The 13,745-nt window shown below is 38.0% G+C and overlaps 1 protein-coding gene across 4 annotated transcripts in view; it reads left to right on the top strand.

The window, feature by feature from the left end:
- ASPN (asporin) overlaps window positions 1–11,331 on the top strand; it is a 433,787-nt gene extending 422,456 nt beyond the window's left edge. For all 4 annotated transcript variants that reach the window (XM_044077412.1, XM_044077411.1, XM_044077409.1 and 1 more), the window contains exon 8: window positions 6,652–11,331. In XM_044077412.1, coding sequence (XP_043933347.1) covers window positions 6,652–6,849 — 198 coding nt within the window. In that variant the 3' untranslated portion in view covers window positions 6,850–11,331. The remainder of the gene's footprint in view (window positions 1–6,651) is intronic.
- The last annotated feature ends 2,414 nt before the right edge of the window (window positions 11,332–13,745 follow it).

The following is a 13,745-nucleotide window of genomic DNA, read 5'->3' as shown; positions in this document are numbered from 1 at the left end:
GCCTGGGAGATGAACCATTTACAGGTTACCTGTTTGCATTAGAGACATAGGTGCCAAACCAGGGATGAATTATTTTAACACTTTTCCTTTGTGATAAAATGTTATCAGGAGCAACTGTTTCTGCTGGTATATTTACATCTTTACTAATATAGGCCTTGGCTGCTTTTTCATGGCCAGGTTTGGAGCATACACATGATGTGTGCTTTAAATTAACAAGTTCATAGGTGTTAACTAGGCTAATGACCACAAGGTCCTTTTTAAACCTAGTCATGCATCCCAAATCTCTGACAAGTTCTGATACCCTTGATAAGTGTATGCATGGGCCTGGGAGATTAACCATTTACAGGTTACCTGTTTGCATTAGAGACATAGGTGCCAAACCAGGGATGAATTATCGGTTTCCCATCAAATTGTCCAAATTGCACTTGACTTGGGTTAGGGAGGAACTCTGCTTCACATAGATGGGGAGCTTGTTCCATAGATGGGGTTGTCTCTGGGATACATACCTATCTCTCCAGCAGGTCCTATTTATATCACAAGCAAAGTTTAAGTCTTTAGAATGGGTAATTATGCTACTGTTTATTTTGTGGATATGCAGAAGGTCCATCAGAGTGGGGGTCTGACAATGCCCTGTATTCCAGGCATAGATCTCCCCTCAAAAGCCTGTAGGAGACAGAATACAGGGATAGGGCCTTGAGGCGGTCTGCATAGGACATATTACTTATGCCCTGTATTCTTTTAGTGAGGAACCTCTGTGGACGTTCCAGTTATTGTATATGCCTGGTTAGGTACCATACCAAAGGGGGCATTGTACTCAATGATAGGTCTGATGTATTTCGAATATAATGGAACAATGACTTCCTTGGACTTAGATGCCATACCTTTGTTTATAAGTTGTGCAGCACAGAATGATTTCCTCACTACTTTAGACACGTGACGATCAAAAGCTAGATTACTATCTACATGTGCCCCCAAGTCCATGACTACTGGGTCACCTCTAAGGGGTGTGCTGTCAATATGACAGTTAGCAGGGATGGATGACTTCCCAAAGGATACTATTATGCATTTCTTGGCATTTAGCTTTAGTCCATAGCACTGACCCCAGTTATTTGTCTGTGTCTGCCCGTCTTGGAGAACATTGGTTTCAGTGTATGATTCAAAGATAGCTCCTAATTTGCAATCATCAGTAAATTTAGTCAGCCACAGACACTGACACTGGCCTTGACCTCTGAGAAGTAAATGCTAAAAAGGAATGGTCCAAGGACTCCACTTGTGACTGGCCTCTTTGTAGAGGAGGACTACCCAATTCTAACTTCTTGTGTCCTGTCTGTGAGCCAGTTGGCTATCCACCGGGAGACCTACGGATTTGTACCAAAGCTCTTAAGTTTGTCAACAATGCCAGAGTGGGGTATTGTGTCAAATGCCTAGACCAGGTCAAGGTAGGCAGTGTGAATGATTTTGCTCTCATCCACTGCTTTGGTGACGTTCTAAGAAGTCCACCAAGTTGAGTACACATGATCTGCCCTTGACGAAACCAAACCGAGTTGGATCCAGGGTCTGGAGGTTTACTATATCTCTATTGATAATCTCCATGATAATTCTTTCCATGGCTTTGCATTTAAGACTAGTGAGACTTTTTAGTTTCCAGGGTCTGAAGATGGCCCACCTTTGTGTAGAAGGATGACTGTTGCCTTTCTCCATTTATTAGACACAAAGCTTGTTTGGAGGCTACGGTTAAATAGTAATTCCAGTGGCCCAGAGAGGTCATGTTTCATGATATGTAGAAGGCATCCTGGGATATTGTCTGGGCCCACTAATGCAGTGTTCTTGGTCTTAGAGAGAGCATTAAGGACCTGTTCCCTAGTGACAGTAGCGGGAGTTATATTTGATATTTCCTGAAGGAAGGTTGAAGGGGAGAGATGAGTAAAGTTGGAGCTGAATTTATCAGCCAGAAGGTTTGCTATATCTTCTGGGTCAGTACAGGTGGCTCCATTTACAATGAGCTCTGCACATAATTGTGTATTGTCTTTGAGGTTGCAGACATATCTAAAGAATGCTTTGTGGTTTTCCTTGGCCTGGGAGGCCAAACATACCTCAAATTTGGCTTTGCTAGACTTTATTTGTCCTCGGAGTTGTTTTAGTTTGATGAGAGTGCTTTTATCCTTCTGGGTGCTGCACCTCCTAATTTTTGCCATGATTTTCTTCCTCCTGTTATACATCCAATTGATTTTGTGTTTCCACCAAAGTGGCTTGTTTTTTGAGTTAGTTCTGTACTTCTTCTGGGTGGGTACAGCTGCCTCTATGCAGCTATTAACATGCTTGTACAGGGTTTCTGTAAACAGTTCTGCATAGGTAGAAGTGTTCTCAGGGTTTATAGGGGCTTGAAATTTTGCCAGGTTCTCTCTTAATAGCAGGAGGTTAGCCTTAGAATAGTTACTGAATATTCCCAGTTGAGCTGGGGGTCCTGATTTTATTTTTACTTCAGAAGAGACCATTTTGTGTTTGACCATACCAAGGAAGACATTACAGTAGTGGGTGTGCAGCACTCTCCCATATTAGTGATACCAGATCCAGTATGGTTGCACCCCTGGCTGGTGTATTGACTATCTGGGTCCAGGGCGTTTGTGTTTACAAAATCCAGGAATCTCTGTGCATGTACGTTTGATGTCGTATAGGATTCCCAGTTAATAGTGGGGTAATTAAAGTCATTGAGTTGGACGGTTAGTGTCTCTAATAAGTTTAAATACATGGGATGGGTTTCCTGGGTCATAGAGGGGAACCTATAGCTTGCAAGGAAGTGGTATTGGACTTTAACTATGAAGATTTGAACATGGAGCAGCTCAAGCATATTTATTTTTGATGTAAATAGAGACACCTCCACCTTTAGTCCCTGCCTGTGAAGTAGCTGATCAAAATGTGTGGACCTTGCACTGATGGTGTGTTCTCCATGACTTTAAACAATGTCTCAGGGACCGCAGAGACATCAGCATTCTCTAGTGTAAAGACAGCTTCCAGGGAGTGGAGTTTTTTGTTTAGGCTCCTAGGACTGAGCAGTAATACCTTTAGATTTTCTTGGTTTTGATTTGCTATGTTGGAAGTACTTTCAGTTTGGCATTGCCTAAAAAAGGTACTATGGGAGAAGACAATGTTTTAGCTAATATTTGAAAGCCTAGAGGGGAGAGGTGTAAACCATCCCTGGCAAAGCATTGTCCTATGGAACACCAGTCCAGTTTCTTATTTGTGCTTTTATAACATTAATACAGTCTTGTTCCTTTCAGACACTCAGGTACAGCAGAAAATCTTACGTTTTCTCTATGTCCTCTGTCTTCTAACACTATCATTTTTGAAACAGTCTTCCTGAGAAGCCTTAGGCTCTGCTAACCTTTTCTTCATTTCAAGCTCTGATTTTTTGCAGTTTTATCAGTTCATTTGAATAGCTAGATAAATTTTCTTCTATTGTTTTCCAGGTTTGTTTATTTGAATTTATATATTCATTCAGTGTTTCATTTACTTTAAATATTTCTGAACACATTTGATTTATTTTTTTCCTTTAAGTTAATGGAAGCTGAAGGATGATGATTCTTTTCTGGTTAATTTTCTCTCAGATTTTCCAAATGTCTTTCTTTTTTTCATCCAGGCAGTGCAATTACTAGCAAATAATTGAATTTTACCCAAGCTGACAGTTTCTCTGGGCCTTTTATTTTTGTTACAGTTTTTATTTTCTCAATAGGAGAGCTGATATCAACCTGTTGATCAGTGTGCAGTCATCTTGGAAGTCCATATGTATTTTTTGTGCAATACTCCAATTTATTGCACTTTTTTCAAGCTGGAATCAGTTAAGTGAAACTACCTCATACACTGAATATTTTTTTCTTTGAGTTTTGCAAATATATCTTTTGGGTGCCTGCTGTCAGCTGAGTGCACTCAACCTCATGCAACCCTTGAGCTATCAGGGTTTGAGAGCCCTGCTCTGTGTCCACAGGTTTGTTTACCTATTTTAACATTTCATAAGAGAGTAAGTTAACTGATCCAATAACCTTTTTTTTCAGCAAGGCAAAATGAAAATATACATATATGACAAAGAAAATTTTAATAACATCAGAGCAATACATGAATATGATAAAAGCAATCGATCAGCAATATAGTGAGCATGTATACATAATTATGGGTTTAAAGCAGCCAAAATTTTATATAGTTAAAATACAGCAAGCATGTTAAACTTTCAAAAACTGTATATGCCTACATACAAATGTACATAGTAAAGTAAGTATACAAAATCAGCAGTGCTGATGCTTGAAAAGGTGTACAAAAATGGAATTTAGAGCTTACAAGTAATGCTGTATTACCTGACACCTGGAAAGTATTTGCATTTATTGTTCTCTACCAGCTGTGAATTTAATTTATTCTTGAGGGTAGTCCATGTGTTTACTGATCAAATGTTGGGGACCTGTATTCCAGCAAGAATGAGCCAATTTTGTGATTTTTTTTCTGTTTTATTAATGGTTAATTTAAAAGGTGGTATAGGGAGATGCGTTACTTTAGAACTCCTAAGCATATTTTCATAATGTTTTGCCATGAACTTATTTGAAAGAGGTGGACAGTATCCATACCGCTCAACCTCGTCGAGTACGAAATCTGGACAAAGCCATAAAAAAGTGGTACAAATAGGGACACTTTTTAAATATTGCTCTTACAAACTTAGAAAGTTGATGGAATAACAGGTTTTGCATTAGCATGAATTTTCTGAAGGGTATGAAGTCTAAAACTCAAATGTCTGTCATTAATTTCTAACTTCAATCTTTAATGATTTGCTGACAGTATCCCTTGTGGGGAACTTTGAAAGTTAGAATATTTAGAAGCAGGTGGTACACACACACGCACACTGCAATTAGCAACCATTTACCTTTCAGTAGTGGGATGCAATGATGTTCCCCATACTTTGACAGATGAATAAAAATGAGTATTTTATTCTCTGTAGTTTGTATAAAAGAAATATCATATGGAGTAAAGTGTTTTATAAAATGTAGTCCGCATTCAAGTCTAGGAATCACTTTATTAGCCATTATGTCACACCTTCCCTTTGCGGTAATTAAATTTGAAATGCTATAGGACAGTTTAAGTTGTGATAGGACTTTGTTCACCCAAGTTTCTGTATGGGGTGAAAAGGAAATTACCTCGTCTGAAGTTATAACAAGGTATCTCTGATGAATAATCGATGTAATGGGAGCAATAGTGCGATCAATGATAGCAATAGCATTGTTCCTTTTCATCCTTTGTGAAGCTCCAAAAAGCATGACTGCAGTTTTTGAAGTATTAACACTTAAATTATTATTTGTTTACCAGTTCCAAACCACCTTCAGCTCCACCTGTATAGCTACAGAAATAATTCTGCCATATATACCTGTTTTGGTAAGCACCATCTCATCTCTATAAAGAAACAGACTGGTGTCTGGGAGGTTAAAGGGGATGTCATTAATAAATGATGAGAAGAGGTCCTAGCACTGCCTGGGGTACTCAGCTGTAGATTACATCTGACTGAGATTATGAACAGGAACCAATAACTCTGGAGGTTTCTTCCCAAAGACGCTTCTCAAACCAGAGAATGGCATCATTAGAGAACATACAAGAGGACAGCTTTTGAAGCAGGATATTGTGATCTACTGCTTCAAAAAAAACTTTTAAGATGAAGGAATGTTATTTCTGTAAGCATACCCTCATCCAGCTTCACATACATTTGATTTGTAACAGAAGATTAACAACTGACTTGTAATCAATATCAATTGTTAGCTCCCTTCACAAAAATGCCAGCACAATTAGGGCATGTTTAATGCTATATGGAACTGTTCTTGTTTTACGAGTGAGGTTATAAATAAAGGTGTGGGGCTTGGAAAAACACTTCTACCTAGATATACAATTTTGTGATACATTATATGGAAATGAAGAATATTGCTGCATTTTTATTATCTAGAAGTACTTCTCTTAATGCATTTTAACTCTGCTGTCAACCATCAGTACCCTCCTGGTCAATCAACCTGTTTGTTCTCCATTACAGGGTAAGGGTCAGAAGGAGATATAATTTAGACAGCCATCAGGGCAGTTTGAGATTTTTTTGTTTAAGCACACCTTCCCTGCAGCACTTGCTGGAGAGGGAACAAGCCATGATCACACAGACCATTCTATAACGAGGTATCCCCTTGAACCAAACCTGCCCCTCCCTCCCAAAACATTTGCCAATGTTTTCCCAATCCACCATCATGGAAATTATGCTGCCTAGTGTGCTACTGAGAATGCACAACCCCCCCCCCCCGGGAGAGGTGAGAAGGCCATACACCTTCACCCCCAGGCTTCTCCAAAGCTGTGTCCTAATCCAATTCCATTTGCCAGGGGTGCAGTCAAGGCTCCATCCCTCTGCTCTATGGAACAAGACTTGTGAATTTCGGCACTTTGTGCTTTTTTTTATGGTCTTAAAACTCATAAACTGTGCAGAATCACCAGTATAAGTGTGTATATATATATATATATATATATATATATATATATATATATATATAAAGTATGCAAACATATAAAAGTGGCATTGAGGCAGAAGAGTGGTGCTAGATGTTCTATAGCTCATTTCTTGTTTAAAATTATTTCTCTTCTGATCCACAGGTTGTGTATCTCCATGATAACAATATTGCCAGTGTGGGAGTGAATGACTTCTGCCCTGCAGGATCTCGGATTAAGAAGACATTCTACAATGGAATCACTCTTTACAACAACCCAGTAAAACACTGGCAGATTGAACCCTCCACCTTTCGATGTATGGGCAATGGACAGGGTCTACATATTGGAAATTTTAAGAAGTAAACAATCATTCAAGGATTGGAAGGAAATCCATATAAATATATACATAATGGACTGTTTCAGTTTTTAGATGCTACTACTTGAGAAGTATGTATCTTATTATATATAACTGCAGTGCAGAATATAGCTTTGAAGTTAATTACACAGAAAGGTAAAAGTAATAGAAGTCCAGTTTTAGGTTATTAGATGTTTTGTTACTGTACTGTTTGCAAAAGACACAAAACCAGAGTGTAAGCAAAAAGATACAGCTTGTTCTACATGCATGTTCAAATCACAAAAATCTATAAGAAAAATATTAAGGAAAAAAAGAAAACATGTCACCTCACAAATGTCCTTTAAAGAAATCATGTGCATTTATATTTGTCAATTTTCTTTCATATTTTTTCTCTCTTGTAAAATACAGAGCTTGAGGCATAAGCAAGTGTAATCACAATTATACAATACTTGATTGATTTACATAGGTGGTAATTAGAAGCTGTTTTATTTACACATGCAGCTGTATTTAGGCTGCTCCAAAGTTAGTTTTATTACTGCAATTAAATGTAGAACGTAAATTATCTTAACTTTATGTACTTTTCAGCATAATTTATTAACAAAAATTCATGTCTGCTTTGCTTTGCATTTGCCAGTATAAAACTATTCGATAAACAAGTGCTTATGGTAGTAGAGAAAGATAATTATGTTAACAACAGTAGAGTAAAATAGTATACTACTCTGCTAAAAAAATTCCAGATAATAAAAACCTCAGAACTGGACTTAAAGAGACGTAAACAGAAATGGTTAAGTTTAACTTAGTACTAGCTAAGAGGCTGAAACACTAGAATTAGACTGAATGGTATCACACAATGTGGAATCCTCAGCATAACAGAAGAGTATACAACAAAACAATTCAGTAAACGTGTCACTTGCACAGTTAAGCAAGCATATTCTAGTCAATAGGGAATGAAAAAGTAAGCAGTGCAAACACATCTTCAAGAATAAGTTAACATCAGTCAGTCGAGCCACCTCCAGTGTATCACACTTAGCTTTATTGACAACATTTTCTGTAGCTCCTTCTTGTAATGGCAATGGCTATATCTTTTTTCCCCAGTGCTGTACATTCATAACTGCTGTTAGGTCATAATGGTGTGTATCCAGTTATAACTGTTTGTTCTGAGCCTGTTACATTAGCACAGAAGAATAAAGCACTGACCATGGGCCCAAGTGACCCGAGTTCAACTACTGGCTCAGGTGTTTGACAGCGCAGGTAAAGCAGGATGGGTGTATCCATCATGAGGGAAGCAGGATGATCACATTCCTCAGAGGATGGGGTGGTGCAGGGCATATCCTGAGAGTGGTCCTTGGCTTACTAAGCCATAAACTGGTTGGCTGTAGCTTTTGTTGGCAGGGGGTCAGAAGCATGCACCTGCATGGCCAAAAGCACAGTGGGTCCACACAGTGAAGAAAATAGCTGATATCCCTGACCAAGTGTGGTATGAGGCCACAGAAATTATCTCTGACCCAAGGATTCTAGGAAGACCACAGAAAAACCTCATGGTAGTCTGTGCGGCATCTTCACCAGGTGACTCTCACTCCTATATGGTACTAGGTACGTCCCTTGTATGGAGGAACAAATTGAGCCAGCCTAATAAAGGATATGATCATAAGGAAAAAAAAAATCTGTTTGTTCTGAGAATACAGAACAACATGCTGAAAGGTGCAAGGGCTTCAAAAAATGTTCCCATAATGCAAATTGCTACGTTTAAAAAAAGGTAAATCTGGTGTAAATATCCATTCATTTACTCCTCTATAATGACTTGATTCTATTCAGAGTTGAGGGTTCAGAACAAATACAAAAACTATAAAAGCAGACAGTTAACACTAGGAAGCAACTGAAGTACCTGTAAAAAACAAAATGATGGCCAAGGTCTGTGCCGTTAGAGACAGCCGTACATACACACACAATATTGTGAAAATTATTACAATCCAATTTACTCTGCTTCACTACATAATTTAAACTCTACCAAGATATTTAGAGTATTTTCTTATCTAAAGGTGCCATTCAGCATGCGATGAGGACCTCTGTGTTAAAGGCTCATTTTACCGCACTCTTTCTGAACATAAGAATCAATCTTGGATACCAGTCTATCACAGGTTCATACATGCATCAAATGCATACTGACAGGCAATTTAGTCGATTGTGAATTAACCTACTTGAATGTATTTGGGTTGTGGGATGAATTGGAACACCCAGTAAAAAACTCACACAGACAAAGTGGCTTCACTTTATGTTCTTGAGCATTATGATCATGAGAATCACTTGTCCACTCTAACCAGAGTGAAAAAGGCGATTACCCGAGACTGCTGTGTGCTGTTTTGTGGACATAATTCTTTTTCTGTTATTGTGTGACAGTAGAGTTACTCTAAGTATATGGGGAGGAGGATTTCCTCCAAGTAGAGGTGCAGGGGAGCCACCCTCCTGCAAAAACATGTTTTTGACCTATACCATTACTATGCAGGTTAGGGGCAGCCTATGAAATTGTTTAAATGAGGATACACAATGAGAATGATCGGGAGTTAAGACTTCATAGCAGAAGCGGACAAAGGATAAAGGGACAATACAGCAACTCTGCTGAAGGCACCGTGGATAATGCCAGAGAATTAATCAACCATGAGACAGCAACACTAACCACTGTACCACTGTGCCCACTTGATACAAACAGCCTACACTTATTTATTACTATTACCTCCACACAATAACCAGGAGATACCTTCTCCAACAGCAGAAGTTTCCAAGGACACATACTCTTGCTTCCCTTAGTAATTCAGAATAATGTAATTTGCTTTTAAATCCATGTCAGTGCAGGGAAACAATTGAGGTAACTACTGACTTCATCCTTTAAATAATTGAACAAATCTGTTCTACAATCTTTCACTCTCGTTTTATGACAGCTACCATACGGCATCATTAATTCTTTAAAGCAAAAGCAGTGTAAATATTCACAGCTCAGTAAACACGAGCTACAAAGTATATGTTATATACCTAAAAGCTTCCCAAGATGGCTTAGGACTAAAGTCCACTGCAATACATTATGCCTATTTTTTCAACAAAGTTAAAAAAAATGTGTAGTCCATTTCTCTTGGGGAAAATATTATAGGCTGTTAAATGCCTTTTATCCATATTGAGAACAGCTTCTTGTTGACAGCCTGCATAGTCTCATTTAATGTAGCCATTCCAAGTCAAGTAGCATTGCTGAAGGACAAATGGTACTCATCTAATAAATAAACACTTAGAAAAACATTCCAATCACTACAAATAACTTCATTTTCAAAACTCGTATCTGCCGAGCAGAAGGACGTCCCTTTAAAAATTAATTGTGCATCATGACTTACATGATATATGCCTACTGATACCCATGACTGGTGGATCTGACATAGGGAAGCAAGTTGCAACATTAGGCAGTGAACAGGTCACACAGCTTTGGTAAGGTATGCAATATGCAACTATAAATGGAGCAAAGGAAGGAGGAGTAAACCAGGGGGAACGGAACAAAGAAGATATGCATACGTAGCATGGTAATAAACTTCACTGTAGGAATTACGTGCAAATACAATAATTAAGTTAAGAAGGAAGCAGACTGCAGGATACCTTCATCCATTTTCTACACTCACTGCTAGAAATACTGACAATCACCATTTAGTAAGGCAGAAGGTATGTTCTACTGTAAACTATTTCCATGCATTGGGGAAATGGGGATAGCCACTCTACACCCTGACATTTTGCTCCATGGAAAATAAGCCCCATTTTCCACAACACACACAGCAGAAGAGAATATCACAGCACGTTAAAGCTCCATCTCTCCCTTATACACTAAATAACTAACACAGCAATGGTAAGAATGATTCCAGGAAGTTGAAGCATGCATATGCACAGGTACAATCAGGATCTCTTGGTGGGCCATTCCCTGCTGAAGAAGAACACCCGTAAAATCACCATTTCGAAACAGGCTTCAGGTAAATGCAACATCAAAACCATTAAGGAAAAAAAGCTGTATATGACCCCATGAGCCATTCTTAGATACTACACCATCATGCTAATATCTAAATCCTGAATCCAGATGATGCCTGAGACATATAAACAAGGTTCTTGAAGTACCTTATTCTTCTACATTACTGGGTCACGCCAGCATGTTTATTTTTTCCTGGCCTTAACCTTAACAGTGATAATGTGATTTGTCACTGTTCTGAACCCACAAATGACAGCACTATGAAATGGTTTCAGGTCTTGCAAGTTGTTAGCTCAGTACTCTTTAGCACTGGCTTTCAGTGAGTGAATAAGCACATTGCCAGACCCATCAGAAATTGTACTGATATACCCAGCTGATGAGTATGAACGCAATCACAACAGTGTAACACGAGCATTTGACTTGGTTACTGTACAGTTTTTACTGCTATATACTGGCAAATTTATAATGTAAATATTTTAATAAAAGTCTGAAAAAATCATTTTGTGTCTGTTATTTTTTCCTAATTCAGTTAAGAAGATAGTCTAAATCATAGGACATCATCACCTGCAAGTTCATTCAAAGAACTGCCAACCATGTAACCAGAGCTGCTCTTCAGACACAAGATACCAATATTATATATAGTCTTAATACAATGTAGTAATCAGTAAAAATGAAAGGTACATACTTGCCATCAGCAGCTGATCTGTGAGGAAACCTCCTGATGTTACTATGCGTTGGGAGTTCTTAGGTTCATATGTTCACAGTAGTTACTAGGCATGTAGTCCAGATCGATGAAGAAGCTAGCCAAGTTTCCCAACTTGCCCAGAGAACCACCTAGTTAAGTGCTTCTTTAGAGTTACAAGACATGCAAATAAAGGCTTTGGTCTACAGGAAGAAGCTTAAGAGTTCATAGCCTTAATCCTGTGCAGTAACTACCACACTATCCCCAGCTCATTTATTTTTCCTCTCTCTCTCTCGTTCCCTGACATATGCATGCCTCCTGCAAATGCATGCCAAACCCAAGAATTGTCAAGGCACTATGAATCTGCTATGCCTACACACAAATTTATCTAATTCTCATCCATCTGATAAACACCAGGACACTCATCAAAGAGTGTAACGATACTAATTTCATGAACGTTAATCGTACTTTAACTTAGGAATGGGGTCCATCCCTGTCATGGTATCAGAAACCCAAAAGATTTGGAGAAATTAAAAAAAAAAAAAAAAGCTACAGACAAATGGAGGTTTTCTAAAGCAGAATTGGAAACAGCTGCATATCTCGTTGCTGGTTGTGACATACTAATGGCAGAAGGACTGTATGCTGAAAGGCATAATATAATGTGGCAAGATTGTTGCACTGGGGATTGTGCAAACATAGTATTGAAGTGGCTGAAAAACACAGGAAGCATAAACCACAAAGCATCATGGAAAATGATGAATTCTACATCACATAGGATCATCCATTATCAACAGTTCAAAAAATAGATGCTAGAAAACTGAATATGGCGGTCCATGAAATGAAGATAAAAGTAGCATTGATCATTGAAATCACCACATCTAATGTGTCTTTTGTAGAGAGAGAGAGAGAGAGAGAGACAAAGTCAAAAAATATCAGGATCTGCAGGCAGAAATGAGAGCAATGTGGGAGAAAGATGCCCGGACAGTTCCAATAGTAGTAGGAGCAATTGGTCTTATAAAAATGAATCTAAAACAGTGTAAGAAACTACTCTGTGTGGAAGATTTTCTGTCCATCTATTTCTAGTTAATCAATGTATATGAATCAGATCAGACAATAGTAGTAGAAGTAGCAAACTTAAACTCGTCAAGACAAAAAAAAAAAAAAAATATATATATATATATATATATATATATATATATATATATATATATATATATATATATATATATAGATAGATAGATATTTATTTGTATAATTGTACAGAATTACTAAGTATTCGAAAGTTATCCAAGCAAGGCAGGGAGTCTGTTTCCAGTCGAAAGTCCTTTATTAAGCACAGAGACAAGCGATCCAAGTAAAACAAAAATAGAGTAATAGTTTAATCTTCCACACAGAAAAGTTTCTTACACTGTTTTGTTTTTGGACCCATTACACTTGTTTAGTAGGTTGTTTTGAGACTTCGGGGATACCACGGAGATTACTTGTTTTTTTGTTGATAAAAATGAATCTACAATCGTATTTATTTATTTATTTATTGACATTTGTTAACCGGGTTTGTCCAACTGGGCTTGTGGCCCATTTTCAGTGGAGACCCGAGGAGAAAAGCTCCAGTAATACATTTTAAAACAAGTTCAATTTTAAACAATATTGATATAATAGCAGTTATAGCAAAACTATTCACATATGTTGGGTTACATGCATAAAGTTAAAGTTGCATTAAAAAGAAGCTAGGTAACAATTTTACATTGATATAGTTCAATAGGTCAACAATAAACATTTTTTGTTTGTATAAAATTGTGCAAATGTATAGTAGACACATTGGAGAGAGAGGTATAATGAGGTACCAAGTATGGTCCTTTTGAAGGTACATAAAGGGAAGGAAGACTAGGTAGGGTCATGGCAAGGGCAGGTTCTGGAATTGAGAAAATAAGCTTTTAGTTCATTTTTAAAGTGCGAGGTGTGGGAGACTGAACGTAAGTCAAGGGGAAGTTTGTTCCAAGCATGGGCAAGGGAGTGTTTGTAGAGTAGTTTGCCTACTGAACTTTTTGGGTGGTAGATATCAAGTAATTGTTGGTTAAAAGTATCGGAGGGTCCGGGATGGGGTGTAGATGGAGACTAAGGAAGATAGAGATGGACAGAAGGAGGGTTTATAAAGAATAGAGTGTAGCATATGAAATTGATAAGATAGCAGAAACTGGGGAAGTCCAAGCCATTGAAGAGAGTTTAAAGAA

The sequence above is a fragment of the Protopterus annectens genome, chromosome 7.part0 (genome assembly GCF_019279795.1).
Source record: "Protopterus annectens isolate FY-2018-M chromosome 7.part0, PAN1.0, whole genome shotgun sequence".
In the NCBI taxonomy this organism is placed as follows: domain Eukaryota; kingdom Metazoa; phylum Chordata; order Ceratodontiformes; family Protopteridae; genus Protopterus; species Protopterus annectens.
The sequence above is the reverse complement of the archived record's forward strand: the minus strand, read 5'-3'. Positions and strand labels throughout refer to the sequence as shown.